Source organism: Gymnoscopelus braueri (genome assembly GCF_963280865.1).
Source record: "Gymnoscopelus braueri genome assembly, chromosome: 19".
Taxonomy (NCBI): domain Eukaryota; kingdom Metazoa; phylum Chordata; class Actinopteri; order Myctophiformes; family Myctophidae; genus Gymnoscopelus; species Gymnoscopelus braueri.
In genome coordinates, this window is record NC_137621.1 from 42488151 (window position 1) to 42510796 (window position 22646).

At 43.2% G+C, this 22646-nt stretch overlaps 2 protein-coding genes across 6 annotated transcripts in view; both read left to right on the forward strand.

Moving 5' to 3' along the window:
- ttc7b (tetratricopeptide repeat domain 7B) overlaps window positions 1–22646 on the forward strand; it is a 600383-nt gene that overhangs the window by 141261 nt on the left and 436476 nt on the right. The window lies entirely within an intron of this gene.
- The window catches only part of LOC308075219 (CAP-Gly domain-containing linker protein 4), a 60840-nt gene that overhangs the window by 20745 nt on the left and 17449 nt on the right, over window positions 1–22646 (forward strand). For 4 of the 5 annotated variants that reach the window (XM_080414926.1, XM_080414927.1, XM_080414925.1 and 1 more), the window contains exons 7-12: window positions 3188–3442; window positions 5054–5189; window positions 6603–6728; window positions 15567–15662; window positions 19386–19583; window positions 20887–21021. In XM_080414926.1, coding sequence (XP_080271052.1) covers window positions 3188–3442; window positions 5054–5189; window positions 6603–6728; window positions 15567–15662; window positions 19386–19583; window positions 20887–21021 — 946 coding nt within the window. The remainder of the gene's footprint in view (window positions 1–3187; window positions 3443–5053; window positions 5190–6602; window positions 6729–15566; window positions 15663–19385; window positions 19584–20886; window positions 21022–22646) is intronic. The other variant, XM_080414929.1, reaches the window with a different exon arrangement.

Below are 22646 nucleotides of genomic sequence, written 5' to 3' on the forward strand. Positions count from 1 at the left end.
TGATTATATTATAAAACATACCTTAACCACTTTAGCCCTATTTTATACATAGGCTTTTTGAAAATAGCTGATCTACAAGCTCACAACGCGTCGCGACGCGTTGTGAGCTTGTAGATCTGCTATTTTCAAACATTTTAGTACTTTTACTTTTGGTACTTTAAGTACAAACATTTTGATACCAATACTTTTGTATTTTTACTCAAGTAAATATTGAATTCTGGACTTTTACTTGTAACAGAGTATTTCTACACTGCAGTATTGAAACATTTACTTAAAGAGCATTACGTGCTCTTTAAGTAAAACATTTGAGTACTACCACCACTGTCTGTGAGAAGTACAATCTTCTCCACACGGCTCTGTTGACAGTCATGTGGTTGTGAAACGTGCAGCGCTGGGCGCCGCGCGAGGACCATGAGGTCAGAGGTCACCGAGAGCCTCGGCATCAGCACCTTGGGTCAGCACATCCTGTGAGCGTGTTGGGGCCTCGGCAATCCATCATCTGGACGCTTTCCCTCAGTCGCTGCTTGTCCACCTGTGTCACAAGGGATTGGAACGTCTCTCTATATATGGCGTGCTACTGCAGATAAGAACTAATAACCTTTCGCCGAGTAGCTATGCAGTGAGGCCTAGATCCGAGCCCTTGAAAAAAAAAAAAAAGGATGTCCTGTGTTGTAAAGTGGCAATCTCTGTCGTTCCATTGCGCTCAAGTTGACCATTAACAGTAAATACTGTAATAGACAGGAAAATGCCTTGATTACCACGTTTTACTTTGAAGTGGTGCCCACAGTTGGAGAGCTGTTGCTGACATTGATCTCTTTCAACCCGGCACCTCAAATTTAGGCATGTCATATTGTCAGCATAGGTAAAAGAATATTCAAACTTTTCAGTAATAGTACAAATAGTCCAAGCTCACAACGCGTCGCATATTGGCTTTAAAAAAAAGAAGCTATTTGTAGGATATACATGTAGGGCTTAAGTGGTTAACTGTGGCCACTCTTCACACACGCCATTAGCAGAGGAGCTGTTGTTCTAGGAGAGTGATTGTCACTTACTTGGTCCCGAATGTCAAGTTCTCCCGCCCGCCATTACCTGCAATTCGCAGAATCCTCCGTCGCTGCAAAATGCACACTGCCCATGTGATGACAATGATGGGCTATCCAGATAATAAGGTTTCGCCTCCTGACACGTGCCTTGCCATCTGTCCTTTTCAGAAAATGGCTCCAGGGAACTTGAGGGATTTCACTCATTTTCTTGCAGCCACTCAGCCATTTGTTTCGGCTTCCTCCTTAGTTTTGTAGACAAAAGGTGGCTAGCCTCTGCACCACGGGTGGCACAAAACTCTCTTTAATGAGAGCTTATTTTCTTTTGGGCTCTGTGTCTGACGGTGTTTACTGGCTGCCGCAGTGTGTGTGTGTGTGTGTGTGTGTGTGTGTGAGAGCCGCGGTGTTGTGACGTCTCCAGACGACACTTTGAAAAGGAAGCGCGTTGGAAGTGTCTAAATGCAGCTATTGGAACGGAATCTCCTTAACTTCCCATCAACGCAGCATAGGGGAGGGGGGGGAAAGTGGCAAGGTGACAAGGTGTCCCACTGAATACCCGCGAAGAGGAGGAAAAGGCACAGAAGCGTCACTTTGTGTGGGTTGACAATTTCCATACAGTACATGACAGAGCGGTGTCACGATGAAGGGCGAGATGGGGGGAAAGGAAAATGAGTCACACAGCCTCCTACAGTAGCTGCATCCCTGCCACTGCCATTAGATGTCTCTTTGGTCACTTAAGAAGGCTCTCGCAATGGCACACAAATTATGATCATGTTAATGAACCGGCTGTGGTGTGCACCGGCTGTAGGGTATATGCATGCAAAAGCTAGCCATCAAGGGATTGCTGGGGACTCTCTCAACATGCATGAAATTAACATGAAATCAGTTTTTTTCCCCTCCAATCTCTCCAATATATATCACCGTAACCCCTTAACCTTTATCCGCCACACGCACAGATGTTGGAACTCCATCAGCAGACCACTAAGTAAGGTGTCCATTAGCGCTGCGTTAGCATATGAAAGATGGGCCTTGGCTGGCTCAGACGGCGGGCCCCCTTTTGATGATTCATAAAGAAGAAGCACTCGTGTTGCCAGCAGGCATGGTGTGAGTGCGAGCGCGCCCCAATTACTCCGGCGCTAGTTCCCGAATGAGCTCCATTCGTCTGTCACACCTCCGCAGCCCCCCCCCCCCCCCCCCCTTCCTCCCCGCCAACCACCCACCCACCCACCCACAACACTGCCGACTCTGTCTCTTGCTCTCGCTGACAACAGTTTCTCGGAGCCACTCCATGTGGCATGTCCCCGCTGATTAGTTGCCTCTGAAACGCACTGATGGGCAATTTTGCACTCGGGCCAGAAGAAAGATTAAAGTAACAGTTTGAGACTGGCGGCGGCGGCGGCACTCGTCTCAACTGCGTTTCTCAAGTGTTTTTTTTTTTTGATTCATGGAAATAAAAGTTCACCAGCGTTCACATTCTTGCGTTATTCTTTTGATGTTTTTTCCTTATTCTGCTTCATGTGATATTAGTATTGGCAAGCTCCTGTTTTCTTTCTAACCCATTAAGACCGGGAACACATTGTTTCATTTTTAGATTTCTTTGGGCTATTCAAAAATAGCAGATCTACAAGCTCGTAGCGCGGCACTCGGTGCCGCGCTACGAGCTTGTAGATCTGCTATTTTTAGAAAAGAATCGTGAAAATGTGTGCAAGTCTTTGAATACATATACATTTTTAACTCAAATATTTGCTTCTGGAGGGGTCCCTGGAACAACATATTTTGAGATGGGGGTCCGCGGCTAATTTCGGGGGTCCTTGACATGAAAAATGTTTGAGAACCACTGATAATATAGCACAAAAAAAAAATGTTGGCTTTAAAAAATATAGATTCAAAGATTTGCACAAACCTTCACGATTTTTCAAAAAAATTGCAGATCTACTAGCTCATACATAGCGCGGCACTCGGTGCTGCGCTATGAGCTTGTAGATCTGCTATTTTTTAATTGCCAAAGGAATCTAAAAATGACACACAGGTGTCAGACAGGTCTGAATGGGCTAATCTAGACAAATATCCCCACATCCATTTCCCACCCCCCCCCCCCCCTTTTCACAATTTCACACCTAAATCCGTTTCCCCGTGTCGCCTTACAGAACGAGAAAGGGCAGTGTCCAGCAGACATGGTGCCCGACCCTCTGGACATGCCCATGGAGATGGCGGACGCGGCCGCCGTGGCCAAGGAGCTGCGGACTCTCCTGAGAGAAGCCCTGCCCAGACCTTGCTCTCCTCTGCTGCCTCTCACCGTATCACCTCACCCCTCGCCCTCTGCTCTCTCGGATAAGGCCCGGGCACAGCTGACCGCCATGGGAATCCGACTAGGCGACCGCGTGGTCATCGCTGGTCAGAAGGTGCGTGGGCAAAAACTCAGGGGACACTTTGCCACTACTGTGAAAGGTGCCTTTAATGACATTTCCTGGCTTTGTCAACGCCACAGATTTCATACGACGTACAAAGTTCTGCTTTGTTGAAATATCACTATGAACTCTAAGCTTTCTACCATTTTCATTTGGAAATGAAAATATTTTCCCTTGTAAATGTAATGTACTTTGAGATGCTCTTTACAGGTGCACGTGTGTATTTCATTTTAACTCTCTCAGTGCCACACAACGAGATATTCAGAGTTTTTTCTGAATGCCCTCAGTGCCAAGAATGAGAAATCCCGAGTTTAAAAAAAAAAGTTTTTTGGGGGAATTTTTTTTTCAGAGCCCAAGATATCATTATCTGAAGATTTGCAGCTCCATCCACTCCTTGTTTAACTTATAACTGAAAAACATATTTTTTTATTTCATTGGCACTGAGAGAGTTAAATGAGGAACCCATTTTGGAAAAAGTGAAGTGTAGTGAAATGCTCACTGACCTTTTTTGGCAGATTTTGTATGCATTTAGACACACACACACACACACACACACACAAGCACACAAGCACACAAGCACACACGCACGTATGCACACGCTCTTGGATGCAGTAAATAGACACCGAAAGACCAGAAATACTCATTCATGTCACCCAGTTGGACATTGTCACTGAAAAAAATAAAAAATAAGCCATTAATGAATTTTCGCGCCACACTGGGAGCAAAATCGCAGAGCGTCGAATTCTACAGATTGGCTAATCAAAACCCTATTATCTCCCCTGCGCTCTCGCGCTTTCATCTCTATTTTCCTTTTAATTATTTCTCTCTTTTGGCTGCTTTTTATAACTGTACTGAGAGACGCATCAAAACATAGTTGAGATTCTGATAGAGGGGTTGCCTGCCCCTGCCACGAATCAGCGGCACGCTAAATGAAAACGTATCGACTTTTATCTCACTACTGAGGCCACGGGCACAGCGGGATGATCAAACGTGCATACTGTACTGAAAGGGTGAGTATAGCCAATGCCAAATGTGTCTTCAGAGTCATTCACAATGTCGTGTGTGATAGGTGACAATGTGCTCTCCACTAGGGTTTGAAAGTGCTATTTTGTGTTTATCCACATTAACCCTGGTGTCCCTGTTTGAGGCTAATGAAATTTTTTTTTTATTTTGGTTCAAATATATTATCGTCACTGTCGGGCAGAAATCTCCATATTTTAACTTTTTGTGTCTTAAATTAATGCCATACTTGATCACTACAGTGTCGCACAAAAGCATCAAAAGTAGTAGATCTACAAGCTCAAAACGCGCCACGAAGCGGCGCTTTTTGAGATTGTAGATCTACTACTTTTGCAAATGTTTTATTTGAATCCTGAAAAGTAACAGTTTTGGACATAATGAGGTTTCCACCCGACAGAGACGATAATAAAACAATAACAAATAAATAAAAAAGATATAGCGGGGGAGAAAAAAGCGGATCTACGAGCTCAGATCGGCCCATTCCCTCTATTCGTTTTTACAGCAAAGCATATATTATACAGGGCTTGAGTGGTTAACCTTGAAACAAAAGGAGTGAAGGTTTTGGCTCTGTGCCCTGCCACACAGGTGGGCACCCTGCGGTTCTGCGGCAGCACAGAGTTCTCCGGCGGCCTCTGGGCGGGAGTGGAGCTGGACCATCCGGAGGGGAAGAACGACGGGTCGGTGGCGGGGGTGCAGTATTTCACCTGTCGGATCAAACATGGTGGGTCCCACCACAGCACCACCCAGAAACACTTAGCTGCTCAGGAAGAAACGTTGAACCACCCACCAGGGTTGATTTCGTGTTGATTTCGTTGACGGAAACTAAATGAAAACTAAATCTAAGCTATGATTGATGACTAAAACCTGTGACTAAAAGTATTGACAATTTCGTCGACAAATAAAAACTAGACAAACGTTAGGACTAGTGGAGAAAGGATCCAGTAGAACTAAGACAAGTGCGCTGGTGTCATTTGGGTGTTTCACAAGTTTTGAAACAATTTATAAAAATCTTTTGAAAATGGCAGATCTACAAGCTCACAACGCGTCGCAGACGCGTTGTGAGCTTGTAGATCAGCTATTTTCAGTAGCCGGTCTACAAATCAGGCATTACGATGCCATCACGGCCTGCCAAAATAAACTTAAGCAGACTAAATCAATTGTAGATCTTAAAATCTTATGATATTTAGTCAACTAAAACTAAACTAAAACTAAAAAAAATCAGATGACTAAAATGTAACTAAAACTAAATGGAATTTTATTCAAAAGACTATGACTAAAACTACATCAAAATGTGTGGTCAAAATTAACACCCACACACCTACACACACAGTCTGTTAGTTCCACCCTTACCACTGATTAATGGACCAATTAGAACTCAGAATCCCAGAAACGCCAGTATGTGGGACATAGACATTGATCCCGCGGGGGAAATGCAGTCACCAAAGGCAGCACAGCAGTTAAGATACAGTTACAGGGCAAGAAAAAGTAGTACAGATACAGCAGGTTAAAAGACATAACACTCAAAAGAAACGCCATCAGTAATGGACAAAATATACAATATACAACACTATACAGTGCTTGCATAGTGCAGGACAAAGGAAATACAAGAGAAGGCACAGTAAGCATATCGGATAGTGTCCATATACTGTACTGAACAGTGGTTATTTCCAAGCAATAAGTCTATTGAAGGAGCCGAGCGTGTGCCTCATACATCTTCATAGCTACCGGCACAAATGACTGTCTTAAGTCTTTTGATTGTCCCCTTGGGGAAGATGAATCCATCATTACCCCTGCTGAGAAACCTTCCCACAATCTCCCAAGTGAAGGGTTTTTCAGTGGTTGCCCATGATAGTGTCCAGCTTCAGCGTCCAGGACAATGACTGAGACAACGACACTTTATACAACAAACAACTGTAAAACTTCAACATGCTTCAGTGGAAGTCAGTATTTTCATGTTGCATAAAAATCGTTCATTCGGAGAGGAACACGCCGTATGCATTCTTGGTTTCTCTTTAGACAATTTGACAAATGGCAGTCAATGTGTGGTCATATGGGGTTCATGTGATTTGAATCTTCCCTGGTTTTCTCTGTCTTGAAATGGATTTTTTTCTCATGGGCTGCGTCTCCCCTACAGGAATCTTTGCTCCCCTCTCGAAGATCAGCAAACCATTGGAACGACGCAAAACGAAGGCGCCCGCGCGGCCCGCACGGCCCCCTCGTCGCATCGACCTGTCCCGCGTCACTTCCAAGATTAACACAGGTAACTCGCGACAGGCACCGATAGGTTACCGAAAGCCCGAGGGCGTTCCTGTGAGATGATTCTAATCAGCTCTTGTCCAGTTTTAGCTTTGTGATCAAAACGTTCCTGCCGGGTCCAGTAGAGAAAGGGAAAAAAAACCTTTTTCAGCCTTAAGGATCCTTTGGGAATAGCACAGGACTCGAGGTTGGGTCTGCAGGTTTTTGGGAGAATGGGGTGTACTTGAATGAGCAAAAGATAGATCAAAAGTGTTGCCTTTCTTTTAAACCCACCAACAATAGAAGCCTTTAACCCATTAAAGCAGAGAAAGCATGTCATTTTATATTTTAGCTATATAGCACATTGGCTGGCTATTCAAAAATAGCAGATATACAAGCTCGTAGCGCGAAATTATTAGCAAATCTTTGAATATATATTATATTTAAAGCAACATTTTTAACTCAAATCTTTGCTTCTGCCCCTCGAACAAAATATTTTGAGATGGGGCTCAGCGGCCAAATACATATAATTTTGGGGGTCCTTGTCATGAAAAAAGTTTGAGCACCACTGATATAGAAACATACATTTTGCAGAAACATTTTTAGAATCGGCCTCAGGTCTTATTGGGTTAAACACAGACAGAGCGGACTGCCCGTCAGTCCAGGGGGCCAACAAAGTGAGTGTGGTCGGTGAAAACGTGTCACCAGGTGGAAGCCATTTTCCTCGTGTCACAGTTTATCCCATTACACGATCTCCTCCAGGACCAGCTTCCGGGGACCACTGCACATTAATGTGTTATTGCAGACCACATATCACTGGAAGTGCCAAAAAGAACCTGTAATCCAACAACACCTTCAGACGGTAACAGCATTAGACTGACGATATGGCCAGACTCCTCCCAATATGTCCCAATGGCAAGACAAATAACTGTTGACATTGACTTAACTTCAGGGGCTTTCAGACGTGAGGTGCCAATGCTAACAATAATGAGAAATCTCTACACAGTAAAATCCTTGGTGTGAAAGGACAATTCCGGGCAACAACAACATTTAGCCCTATTTTCCTGTTTATTTCCTATTATTTCTGTTGTGTAAAAGATTCCTGTTATGTAGTAGCTTCCCCTAGGCCAGGGGTTTTCAACCGGTGGTCCGGTCCGCGGAGGTATTGCAGGTGGTCCCTGGCACAAAAAAAAAAAACGTATTTATTTTACTTTTAACTCTTTGACTGCGGACGACGCGATAACGCGTCAAGTGCTACTTTGTCCAGTTGGCCGTCGACGCGCTCGACGCGCTGGACGCGCGTTCATTGTTTAATCTCTGATTGCGCTATGCTGCTTAATATTCAATGTTATTCTCGAGTTCCACTTACTTCACGGACATCTGCATCCGGTTTCATGACCTGGATTCCGTTTCCGGTTTTTGATTCTTTTCCCCAGTCATTTTCGTCCAAAATAGGTAAATAAACGGTCTTTCACACGGTATGACGGACAAACGGACAGTTTCTCTTCTATAATCTATGGTCTGGGTGACGATCAGTCATCGCCGTCGTGTCTCACATCGTAATTTTGGCGATCAAAACAATCTGGGAGGACGTCACATCCGTTTTCATGTTTTTCCCTGTCTAATCTATCAAGAAGGGTGAGAGAGACCTAACGACCTGATCAAGCAGTCATGTGCTGCACTCTAGTGGCGGATTTGTGCTGGGTCTTTATATTATGTGCCCTTAAATTATTTTCATGAGAAAAATTCAAAATATAAAAATAAAAAAACACGAAAATTGCTGGCACTGGGGGAGTACTTTATGAAAATACTCTGGCAGTCAAAGAGTTAATAACTTACAGGAGTTCTTACTGTATGGTGTGTGTGTGTGTGTGATATGCAATGTGAGCTTACCATAATCACAGTAATCCTTAATCATATTCCATCATATTCAAACAAAATCACTGTATTTTATTAGATATTATATTGATATTATAGCTATTTTCTCCAGCTCCCTGCGGTGCATGAACCCCCCACCACTATTGTGTGGGGTGGGTCTATGATGGACCCGCCACGCACAATAGTGGTGGTCCCCAGGTTGCTCTTAGTCAGGATGGTGGTCCCTGGGTCAAAATCAGTTGAAAACCCCTGCCCTAGGCCAACCAGCTTAGCATGGGAGCATATGCTCCTCCGGCTGTTAGGCTATCTAGGTCCCACAAAACCACAATCTATTTCCACAGTCGGCGTCAGATGGTTAATCAAGCACACACCCGAGTGGTTGTTAACCTCCAGGAAGCGTCCGTTGTTGCCCAGCGAACTCTCGGAAACAAAGTCCCGCAAAGTCGGTCAAGATTTGAATCACTATAACCGTTCTGGTATTTCTTCGTTTATTTGGCATTGATCTTATTATATTTTCACAGGTTCCACAGACTACTCTGAAGTGCAGTTACTGTACTTCATAAAATCTGCAAATTGTTAGCCATAAGCCTTATACATTCTATTCTCGTTTTGTATTATTATTTTAATAGTAAGACATTGAAACACAGATTCTGCTATTGTAGCTGTTATTGGAACAGATTGTACATTTTTCAATGTATAACATTTTTGGCTTTTCAAACTAAATATTGCATAGCAAGCACGTGGTCATATTCCCTGTTATTGTTGTAAAGGTTGAAAAATCTTGTAACAACCTAGTAAAGTAGTCCATAAATCTAAATGACAATACATGACATACAATCAAAAGAGACAAAAGGAGCTTCTATTCCAGTCGTTATTGCATGTAAGGAACAAAAGAATATTGGCTCCAACAAAACAGCATTGTTGCAGTAACAATTGCAGTTTATGAAAACAGCTTCTGCCTGTCTGACGTTACTCTTCCAGTGATTCTAAATATTGAAATGGATGGAACTTATTCATGTGTCAAAAATGTTTTATGGGATAGATGTGTATATGGAAATAAACCAAAATATGATTAGATCTATGCAAAATAATCCAAGAAATACCAGCCCTGTCATAACGATTCAAGTCTCACTCTTGCCGGGCTTTGAGCGACTTTGTTCAGAGAGCTCACTGGCCAACAATGGCCGCTTCCTGGCCATTGTGTGTGTTTGACTAACCAACTAACATTGTCTGTGAAAAAGAATTGCGGGTTTGTGGGACATAGATAGCCTAACATTCTGAGGAGCATATGTCGGGCAGAAACCTCTAATCTCTCCGAGTTAAATTAACATTGCAGATTTTACGGCGTACCTCTATTCCTCTACATTCACAACATCACGTGAAATTTGGTTATGTGGCTCGTTTGTGGCTCTATCGTCCACTAACACATGTAATGTAATCATAATAGGATCTGATACAGTGGCAAATAGTTTTTTCATATCAGCTTCCACCCATGTTACAAAATTATAAAATGATGTGTAAACTCGAAAAATCGGGCAGATTTAGAAGTGACCAAATATACGGGTTCTATTGTGTTCTATTGACATGTCAGTTGTGACCATCCAGTACCTTTGGTTGGCTGTAAAAACCTGGAGAGAGAGCATAATGCCAAACATTTTGCTATGGCTTTGTGTCGTGCTGCTTTTATGGTTATTGTGGTGGAGACAGAGTCATTCTATTTACCCGGAATGGATTCCCATTCTGACAGCTCTTAAAAAACCTCAGTGTGGGTTCCACTGAGTCACGACTCCAGCTGATGGTGTCATTTGTGCCTGAAAGAGGCGCTTTCTTTTCTCTTTTTTTTCTTTTTAAATACAATGTCATAACCAGTCTGAGGCACATTACTGCATGACTTCAGCAGAGTGTCAGGATTTATAGCGTCTTGACCTCATATAATTTCTCTGTGAAATATTTCCTCGCAGCGGTGCCAAAGGACCATGCATGATGTTTACCGCTGACAAGGCCCTTGGTTTCACAGTTCATTGGATGTTTCATTTCCCCCAACTTCTTGACTGATGTCACCTCATTAGAGTTCCCCCGCTCAGCACAATACTTTCCCGGCCCCCCTTATCTTGATAGGTGTATTGTAGGTATTGGGCGCCCTCTAGGGCTTATAACTTTATTGTGGTGGTGTATTATTCAGTGCTTTTGAAGGCCAATTGATCTGGACGTGACTGGAATAGCCCAAATCAGAGTGGCCTATGGAATTCTGTGATTGATAGTCCAATTAAGCAGGGGTTTAATAACCAGGGCATAGACGGGCTGAACAGCTAGGCAGCCATTCATCACGGGGTGTGTGTGTGTGTGTGTGTGTGTGTGTGTGTGTGTGTGCGTGTGCGCGCGGCAAGGCCACGAGGGCGCGTGTGTCAGCACCGCCATATAACCTAGGCAGCAAACAAATTTATGACCATGCACTTTTCTGCACTTTTGTCAAGCATTTACAGCCCCCCAACCGACCGTTCCCTGGCCACCTTATACAGCGCCCCGTCAGACTGCAGATGGCGCACCCCAAAATGAATACGCGGATCGGCCCCCGGGGGGGCCGTTGTGTTGTCGAACCGGCTCTTCTTGCTTAACCAAGAGAGACAGGGCACAGCGCCAGGCTGGCCCCCCTATTAGAGCGTGTCAGCCCAGAGATCAGGCCTCAAACAGCGGCAAAAAAAACAAAACAGAGCCGGTGCTCACAAAGTGACACCGAAAAGCCTTGGTCTTTACTTGGGCCTGTCACTTCAGGTGAGCGTCAGTGTGTGGAATGGAAAGGTGGAGCCCCCCCCAGGCGGGTCCCGGCGAGCTAAAGGTCACGCAGCAAGACATGTTTGGTACGCCGGGTTTGAGCACCGCGCCTCTGACTCCCCCCCCGTTTCATCCACACACAACTCTTGAGTCTGAAGCCTGGTGCACACTTCATCCCGCGGCGGTGTCGACGTACAAGCTCACAACGTGTCACATCTGCGCCGCGTTGTGAGCGGTGTAGGTCGGCTGTTTTCGACGCGGCGACACCGTTGTGCAACGGAGCATAAATTAGGCTTGAGGAATGGGTTTTTCCTCGTCTTCTAAATGGGAACTGAAGTGGCAAGCCATAATCGCCCAGATTTATTCACGTTTTTAATATTTTTTTTTGAATTAGTCAGCTCTTTCCAGTGCACAATATTTATTGCCCAGAGTTAAAAGGCATCTTAATGAGTCAAGAGCAATTTATCTGCTCAATTATGTGCAAGTTTAATCCCCATTAGAGGTCATTAGGGGTTTTTATTGTTGGATTCGACAGATGTGGTAGATCTTCCTTTGACACGTCTTGCTGAGTGAACATTTATCTTTCCTTAACCCATTAAGACCGGGGACGCATCTGTGTCACTTTTTCATTTGAGCTAAAAATCATTATTTTACACTTTGGCTATTCAAAAATATCAGATATACAAGCTCGGTGCCGCGCTATGAGCTTGTATATCTGCTATTTTTTGAAAAATTGTGAAAATGTGTGCAAATCTTTGAATATATATTGTTTTAAAGCAAACATTTTGAACTCAAATCCTTGCTTCTGGGGGTCCCTGGAACAAAATATTTTGAGATGGGGGTCGGCGGCCAAATACATATCATTTTGGGGGTCCTTGAGATGAAAAAGTTTGAGCACCACTGATATAGAAACATACGTTTTTTCAGAAAACTGTTGGGATTTAGAAGACATTTGTAGAATCGGCTTCAGGTCTTAATGGGTTAAATGCTATTTTGGTTTTCACAGAAAATGTTACTGTAATAATGGCATTCTGCACATCAGAGTCAAAAGATTTTCTAGATGGGCGCTCGGGTGGCGCAGGGGTAAAGTAGCTGCCCACCACGGTGGAATCTGGGGGCTCGAATCCAACGCGGTGCATCCGGCTTTGTCGAGTGTCTATGCGAACAGAATCGGAATCAACTTTATTGTCACATCGGAGGTTTACATGTGTAAAACGGCGGGTGAAATTCGTTGGTGGCTTCGAAACACTATTGGCCCCGTGTTCGGGGGAGGGAAGCCGGGCAGTAGGGGTGTGCCGATACACTAATTTCACGATATTGGGCTCACGACATCGATACGATATCGATATATGGCACTTTTTTATTATGAAAATATATGGGGGGAAAAAAAGCTAATGCAAACAAATACTTCTGTTTTTGCATTATTATTATTGAAAAAAAAGTGATTTTTTTTCTCAAAACGATACATATCATCATGAAAACGTATCGCGATATATAACGCGGGACGATATATTGGCACACCCCTACCGGGCAGGGAGGGTGATATTTGTCAATGCATGTACTCCTATGGGCTGGGGGCGGCACCTGTCAGCAGGGAGTGCTGGGCGAGAGGAGTAGGACGAAGGCTCTACGTCCTCCCGGTGGGGGCTCCTCTCTGGCAGGTGAGTCAGTAGGATACAACAGCAGTGACAACACACATAAATGTGTGGCACAACAACTAAAATTGGGGAGAAAAAGGGGTAAAAAAACAAAGCATAACCAAATATACACACTACTGTCTCTTTTTCTGTCCTGGTGCGAAACTATGGTTACATTCCATAGTAACCACAGGCACGTGCAACAACCACCATCTTAGGAAGAATGAAGGCGGGATCTAATCACATTCAAATCTAAAATATTTGTTTTTCAAGCTCCTTTTGTTTGCTCTTCCAACACACTCACCGATTCCCTTCCGCTATCTGCACGTACTACGATCTGATGTCATTGTAACTAAAAGAATAGCTGTACTGTATATGTGAGAGTCGAGTCAACGCAAATAATTTCATGACCCTTTGAGTGTAGTGATGATTGTAGAGCACTGGGTCCTTGAGGGGGTCCCCAGCTAAATGACGGGTCTTAGCGGTGATTCTCAACCATTTTCATTTCAAGGACCTCCAGTTTGACATGCATTAGGCCAGGGGTAGGCAACCTTTTATTATCAAAAGAGCCATTTTTGGCCGAAATTTTTTTTTTATATTACTTTTTTATTGTTTGCTATACCAGTAAGCCAGCAGCGTTGGTGGTGAAAGCAAACAAACGTCCTCCAAGCATTAATACATTCTTTATTTTCCTTCCTTTATTTTGTTTCTTATTTTTATCTGGTGTGTAGGTGCCACTTTTTTCTTTACAAAAGGAGAATGTTAGAATAACTTTATGCCTACTACAATAATAAATTATTATTAAAATGTAAAAAAACAAACAAGAAAATATTTTATTCCTTTACTGTACTTCTTTGCCCAAGCAACTGGGAGCCACGGGAGAGGGCCTAAGAGCCACATGCGGCTCTAGAGCAGCAGGTTGCCTACCCCTGCATTAGGCTATGGACCCCCATTTAATGGCATTTCGGGTTAGGGTCCATTTGGTTCCATTTGTACACTCTCAGAGTTACAGACCCATAAGGGTCCATTTGGTTCCTAACTATCAATCATTTAGCTGGGGACCCCCTGGAACTTACCCGTGATGGGATTCTTAGGACCCAAATGAACCCCAACGTGTCTCTAACTCTGAGACAAGTGGACCCTTATGTGTATTCTCCCATACCCAGATTTAAATTAACACTAAGGATCTGCTATTTGGGTATTGGGACCCCAGCAAACATGCAAATCATATCAAATGAGGTGCCTTGAAATTAAAAAGGTTGAGCATTACTGCTTTAGAGAACCATTACCATCTGTTGGCATGACCGACACATGTTTCTTGTTGATTTTGTCTTTTTATTGAGTTTATACGGTATAACGGATGTGAGTTTGACTTTGTCTTCCTCAGCTGGAAGCTGTTGTTGTTCTTGTTGTCATCATGTAATTCAGTACAACAAACTACCTCACCTCAATCACTGAAAATTGCTTTTCAGCCTCGCTCTGCCAAGTTGTGCCATCCTCCTCTCCCCGTCGTCCCATTCTATCCATTATCGTCTTTTGTTCTGCATCTCGTTTTTCTTTTATTTGTATTGTCAGCATTACTGTAATCCATTTTCTCCCATAATTTGTTGCTCATTTTTATACCTTTTCTATACCCCTCCCCCCCACCGATGTTCTTATGCATATATTATGTCCTCATTGTGATTTGTGCTTTATTATTTGAATGGCTACTTCTACATGCAAATCAATGCTCCTATTTTCGCCGCGTTCAGAATACGCTGCGGTAAACACAATGCTGTTTACAGACTTTTTGGATGAGCTCAATGTCCTTGGGTTGGACTGCAACTGTCCATTATCTTCTTAACCATTATTCTATCGGTTACTTTTTCCATTAACCGAATAATCTGACCAAATCTGACCAAATTGATTAGTTTGATCAGCTACTTAATCCTTATTTTATACTTTAAAATAGTGAAAATAGCCAATCTATAGATCTATTTTCACTATTTAGAATAAAAAACATGTGCAATTCTTTCGTCAACAAAATATTTTGGAGCAAAACAACATATTTCCCCCAAACAGTTGATCTAGCTCACAACACTTCACATTGCGGCATATCGTTTTTGAATAGGGATTAAGTGGTTAAATAAAATAAAGTTCAGTTTGGGTGCATTTTATATTTGTTTGCTCGTTAAGTTATTTTTTATTTTTAATACATTTGTTTGCTTAGAAACTTTTATCAAATCCAAGTTTTTCAAATAGATTTGAAGATGTTGCACTTTAAAATGTCTTTCTATGCAAAAAAAAACCAAACAACAAAACACGTAATGGGTGGTCCAGGCCTCTTCGGAATCGCAAAGATTCACCATTGTTTGGGCTCTATTGAATATTTACTCAAATCTCTCTTTCAGCCATCTTTTCCATTTATATATATATATATAAACAATAAAGAAAAATCTGCTATTAACTATGCAGCACCTCCCGGTCTGAACTTCAGACTTTGAAACGATCCCATCAAGATGAGGGGCATTGATCTCTGCATACAAAGTAGTCACCGTGTCTCTTCTCTTCCCCCCCTTTGTCTGCCGGTGGAAAAGGTTTGCCTCCACCTGTCACAAAAACACCAGACAAACAAAAAAGGCCGCCTGGTGCCGCTCAGGGTGCAGCGGGAGAGGCTCCAGAGATAAAAACAGGTACTGCGGTCGGTCACAGCCGACTGGGCTGTGAGGCACTGCCAGGATGAGTCAGCGGAATTCCTTTCTCTTTTGTTTTCTTAGTACAGTCATTCTTGGGTTGAAAGTAGCTAAGTTGATCGCCGCCATTTGCTGGTGCGTCACGCTCCATAGTCTACGCCATCTGTTTTATTCCTGTGTACCTTAATACTTGAACCCGCCATCGATTTCGTCCACCCGTGGGCAGTAAGAACAGCATCCTTAAAAAAAAAAGAAAAAAAGTCACTTCTCAAAGGGAATTCATGACTAGTGTACGTCGATACGAGCCGTGACCTTTTTCTCAAGACAAAGACACCGCCCAAGCGTTTACGACACGACATAAAAACCATGCAGGGGTGAAGCGTTTATAGAAGCAAACGTGGTGCTTTGTGCATTTTCTTTGCTTCTTCGCTAGACGGCGTACAATGGTGGCCATGGCAGAATTCTGACATTCAGCATCTGTCCTGCAATAGTCTCTTTTCAGTGTGATGATGTAGTAGACTGGAGTAAGCATAATGCCCAGGGCTCAAAATTAACTTTCTGTCCCGCAACTGTCCCAAATTCTACTTTTATCTATCCCAGACTTAACAACCATTGCCCCAAATTTAAATACTGTGATTATTTTGTTTTAATTCTACATAATATAGTTTCATAACTTTTGTTTCAGTAACTCTCATCACTTCACTGACTCACGTGGAAGTTCTGCTAGTTGTTCCCTGCACTTATATTAGAAGAATACAACATTTAAAGCATCCGAGGTGTTTGGCCACAATCAGTATTCATTATTCTTTACTTTTATTCATTGGCTGAGTTACTGTTTCTTGTCTATTTCTGTTTGATCAATAAAGGCGCCACTGCAAAGTGCAGTTTAAATGCAAACCTTTTTCTGATTGGCAATGGAAATGTACATACACACACACTTGGAATCTACAGTACCTCATAATAAAACACTTAATTTTATTTGAAACTCTGACGGCTTCATAGTTTACCATTCGGTTCAATTTGTTTTGTGTTCATATGTACGTCATTCTCACCATTATCTCCTTACCGCTGCACACCCTAATCCATCAGTCTCTGTCTCGTCTGATGCTACTTTGTCACTTCCAATGTATTCCAAATTGTGAAGCCGTTTGTAAGGTCGGTGTCATTATTGGCGCTATAAATTAATCATTGATCATCCTTCTGGCATTTAATTATGATGACTGACATATCACTGCGTTGGTTTACATGTGATTAATTAATGGTATGGGAGCTATAAATATTCACAGCGGTGCGTATTGGTCACCTTGTAATGACAGTGGTGGAGCGGGCACAGGTATCGAGATACAAACGGACCTGTCTGGAATCCAGACTGATTCGCTACGTTCGTCTTTTTCTCACTTCCCTACTCAGTCTGGCCAGGGTCCTATTTGACTCGTATTTCAATTTGTTTTTTAAGTCTGATGTCTTTTTTTTTTTTGACGTCACTTCCGGGTCCAAGAGGCACCAAGCACCATCCACTCTTCATTGTAGACAAACATGTGGGAACCCGTAAATCTTTTTACAGTAACCTCCTTTTTCAGAAAGGAACCATTGAGGGTTAAAAAGGGTCTTAATGCTAATATCATAGACGGTAAAAAGTAGGCTAATATATATATTTATATACACATTTATTATATATTATTATTTATCATTAGTATTAATATTAATATTAATATTATATATATATATATATATATATATATATATATATATATATATATATATAAAAAAAAAGAACGATTTCCTCTTCTCTTTGTCGTTGCCAGGAAAGCGGTAGAATGACACAGCACTGCGCATATTGGCAAAACACACACTTGGACCCGGAAGTTGTTCTGACGGGGCGCATACGTCACGGCGTAACAACAGAATCACGTAGACAAGTCAGGAAGTGACTCGAGTATTATATTGGAATACGCTGGTCCCCCCCCCCCCCCACACACACACAGACCAATCAAAAGCCACGGACCGTTTTCTCCCGTTCGTGCACAGAGATAGGAGGCTTGCCACTTGCCAGACTGTGAAGCGAATTGAGAGGGGAAAAAAAGCCGAACATAGCAATCTGACTGGATCCCAGGCTAGTATATTTGTGTCCCAGGTGCTCTTTTTTATTGTCCCCATGACAACGGGACATCCGTAATTCCGAGTGCTATGCACGGCACAAAACCTGTGTCTTAGAAGTGACAAGGGAGTTGAATCAATAGAATTTGAAAAATCACTGAGTTGCATCACTGTAAGTTTGGGGGGGAGGGGGAGAATGGAAGTTATACGATACGATACGATAATACTTTATTGTCAGTTCACACTGAAATTTGTCTTGCGACCCAGCAGCCATGTATGCAACAATAAACAGTACACACATTTGACATGACACAAGAAAACAAAACAAAATACATACATAAAGACATACAAAGACAAGAGCAATGTCCACCTCTCAGCCTACCCCAAGCCTACAACTCCTGATTAAGCCTCAATGTCGTCTGATGGACAAAGGACCTCTTCAGTTATAAGTTATACAACTACTGCACTTGTAAGCACTCTTCATCTTGCAGTTTGAGTGTCAAAGCCAAATATTCTTGTGCAGGTAAGCACAACCCACATGAGACCAGAATCAATTCATGAAATGAGGGATTGATTAGTTCAAATGGAGTTGACAGAATCAGCAACTTTGACCGTCTCTCCTGTTCATCTCCATGCGCGCTTAAAGTCCCCATTAGCGAATGGCAACGATTTAGTGGAGGTTTTGGCATAGATAAAGGTATTTCCCCCCCCCTCATAATCAAAGCCCTAATTTGTTTGTAGCTGAATCTTCCTTTGGTTTAAAGCACTTTCGGACGGATTTAATAAATTAGCCTCTTTGAGTTGGGCACTTAATGAACTTGTGGCCTGTGAAGGTCTGTGAATGTTAAAAGCTTAATGAGGTCCTGCCTGAAAATGGGTTCTTAAGAGTGAACTTGGGCAACTCATTCCCCGAAGTTGGGGGGCGGGGGGGGGAGGGATTAGAAAGTCTGCCCCTGTGTTAGACCTTGGTAATAGAGCAAGCCAAGAGAGAGGGCACACCACTCACATGTCACAGCCCTCAGATTGATGTGGTGATGGGGCTCCTGGGGAAAGTCGTTTGAAAACCTCCGCAGGAGGAGAGGCAAAAAGGGGGCCAGTGGATACATTAGCATTCTGAATGAGAAATGGGGAGGAAAGAAAAAAAAGAATTTGTGCAGAGATTCATTATTATTACTAAGCAATGAAATGATTTTCAGGTTAAAGCACGTACGGAACGGAAGGATGGAGGGTTCAGTATTAAGAAGAGAGGCGCACAGTTTTGTGCCGTGTGATTTTTCTTTTCCTCTTTTTCTTAGGATGAATTTGTCATCCTGTAGTAAATTACCGTAGTACACATCTAGGCTTTCAGCAGAGCCCCAAATGCCCCTGTTTTTTTGCTCCCCTTTATTGATGTATGGTGTAATAGCCGGTGGATTTCTTACTCACAAACTTTATTCATTCATTTCCATATACATAGCTCTACAAATTCATTTTACTTAGCAGTTTTTTTCTTCGTCACCTGTTTTGTAGCATCTTCCATTGATCATTTTCTATTTCTTTAAATTATTATAAATAAGTCTGGTGTTTTCTCTCGTCCTCGGGGCTTCCATCTACGCTCACTTCTCTGCGCTCCCTCTTCGGTTGCAGGTGTTCTCTCTCGGTCTCTCTCCTCCTCCTCTTCCTCGCTGGACTCCCGCCACGGCACGGCGCCTCGGCCCCGTCCGGCGCCCAGGCAGCGGCCTCCCGCCAGGCAGCGGAGGGAGCGCGTCTCGCCCAGCCCCAGGAACACGCCCCCGCCCGCCCACCTCCGTGCCTCGCCTGGTACCAAGCTGCTTTCTAGCACAGGTGCGTTTTCATCCTACGGCCACTGGGGAAAACTCATCGCTATGCTGTAGCAGATATACAAGCTTGTTGCCACGCTACGAGCTTGTATATCTGCTATTTTTGAAAAATCGTGAAAATCTTTGAATATATATATTTTTTAAAGCGAACATTTGTAACTCAAATCTTTGCTCCTGGGGGGTCCCTGGAACAAAACATTTTAAGATGGGGGTCCGCGGCCAAATACATATAATTTTTGGGGTCCTTGACATGAAAAAGTTTGAGCACCACTGATATAGAAACATAAGTTTTTCAGAAAACTGTTAGTATTTAGAAGACATTTGCAGAATCGGCTTCAGGTCTTAATGGGTTAAAGCTGCAATCTGGGAATGTTATTTTAACCAATGAATGTGGTAGATTATGTTTAACAGATATGTTAACTAACCACATCGGCAGTCTTTGGTGGTGGTCTCCCAACTCCTATTCCATTGAGGAATGTAGACCCTGGTGTTGGGGTAGGAGACGGGCACCTACTGGTTGACAAATAGTACTGCCTCAAGCTCATAAGCACAATATCCGCCCCATACCAGGCCAACCGATTGTGTCATAGAAGAGCGGTAGAGATTTGGGGTTCAAATCCCGGGAACCAAACAAGCTGGAAGGTCGCGCACCAATAGTGTAGAGGTGCTGACCACAAAAATGGAAAAAGAGGTCACACTGCTCGTAGCAACGATGCAAAAAAATATTAGGAAACCAACGTTTCGACCTGACAAAAGGTCTTCTTCAGAGAATCTCAAATCCCGGGCAGGAAATGAAACTTACAGATTGCCTCTTTAACCACTTAAACCCCAGCATCCGTATTCTGGGAAAACCTTCGCAGAAAATAGCAGATCGACAAGCTCACAACGCGTTGCAACATGTTGTGAGCTTGTCGATCGGCTATTTTCAGCGAAGATACTTGTAGAGTGAAATGTGACGTGTAGACAGTGTTGCCAGATTCTGTGAGAGAAACAAGCAACCAGGTCTAGGAAAACCAGCCCAAAAGAAGCGACTATGGGCCACATGAGCACTTTAACATATACATCAGCTATTTGAAAATAGCAGATCTACAAGCTAACAACGCGTCGCATCGCGACGCGTTGTTAGCTTGTAGATCGGCTATATTCAAATAAAATCTTGCGGGGAAATTATAATAAGATCTGGCAACCCTGTGTGTAGAGTGAAAGCAGAAAATACACCAGTATAGAGCCTTGAGGGACTCTCGCTCAACAACGTGTGGGGTTTAAGCGGTTAAACTGCAAGGTGGTCATTGTTTTCTTTGCCACAGGCCCCCGGAGCCGGACCCCTTCAGCAGGCAGCTCTGTGTGCGAGAGCCCCGAGGTGCGGCTGGGAGAGCGGGTGCTGGTGGTGGGCCAGAGAACCGGCGTGGTCCAGTTCTACGGCAAAACCAACTTCGCTCCAGGTTAGAAATCTCCCCTGCACACCTGACAACGGGAACCACATCTATGCAATTAATACGTTCTATACCATAATATCTATGCTATTAATAAGTTCTATACCATAATATCTATGCTATTAATAAGTTCTATACCATAATATCTATCTATACTATTAATAAGTTCTATACCATAATATCTATGTTATTAATAAGTTCTATACCATAATATCTATGCTATTAATAAGTTCTATACCATAATATCTATGATATTAACGTGTATACCATCATATCTATGCTATTAATTATTTATATACCATAATACCTACGCTATTAATATCATATATTCAGTAATGTCTATGCTATTAATAACTTATATACAGTCGTATCTATCAAATCAAATCAAATCAAACTTTATTTATAAAGCACATTTAAAACAACAAAAGCTGACCAAAGTGCTGTACAGGGTTGAGTAAAACGAAGCATCAACGCATCAATAAGCGCCCATTGGCGCACAGACAAAAAACAGTGCATTATTAGGACACAATAGCAGCAGATCAAGGACAATTAAAAGCCAAAGAGAATAAGTGGGTTTTTAGAAGGGATCTAAAAACCCCAATGGACTGGGCAGAACGGATGGGGAGAGGGGAGGTCGTTCCAGAGCGTAGGGGCGGCAGCAGTAAAAGCGCGGCCACCCCTGGTCCTTTTTTTGGTTTTTGGGACGATCAGTAGGGACTGATCAGCGGACCTTAGGGCCCTGGCTGGAATATAAGGATTGATGAGCTCAGAGAGGTATAATGGAGCAAGCCCGTTTTGAGATTTAAAAGCAAATAAAAGGACCTTAAAATGAATTCTAAAATTGACAGGGAGCCAGTGAAGTGAGGCCAGGACAGGACTGATGTGCTCACGTCTTTTTGTGCCGGTGAGAAGGCGAGCCGCAGCATTTTGGACCAGCTGTAGGCGCCTGACGGATGATTGTTCTAAGCCAGTATAGAGGGAATTGCAATAGTCCAGTCGTGAGGAAATGAAGGCGTGAATGGCTATTTCTAATTGTTGTCGGGGGAGATAGGCCTTAACCTTGGCGAGGAGTCGGAGTTGAAAGAAACTAGCTTTTACCACGGAACTGATATGTTTGTCAAATTTGAAGGCGCTATCCAGAATTACACCAAGGTTTTTGGCAGAGGAGCAAATATTGGATTTGAGGGTGTCCGGGATGTTGGGGGGTGTGACGGTGTTGTGGCCAAATAGTATGATTTCAGTTTTGTTTTGATTGAGTGTGAGGAAGTTATTGTCCATCCAGGTTGTAACATCCTGTAAACAGTCGAGTAGTGGTTGAAAGGAGTTGTTTGAGTCCAGTTTGATGGGTAGGTAGATCTGGACATCATCGGCATAGCAATGGAAGGAGATATTGTGTGTGGAGAAAATGGGCCCGAGGGGTAGCATATACAGCAGGAATAGTATTGGGCCTAACACGGAACCCTGGGGGACCCCGCACGTGAGGGGGGCCGAGGGTGATGCGAATTCCCCCAGTTTAACTGAAAAGGTCCTATCAGACAGGTAGGACATGAACCAGGACAGGGCTGTGCCTGTGATACCAACCTGGTGTTCGAGGCGTGACAGCAGAATCCTGTGATCGACAGTGTCGAACGCCG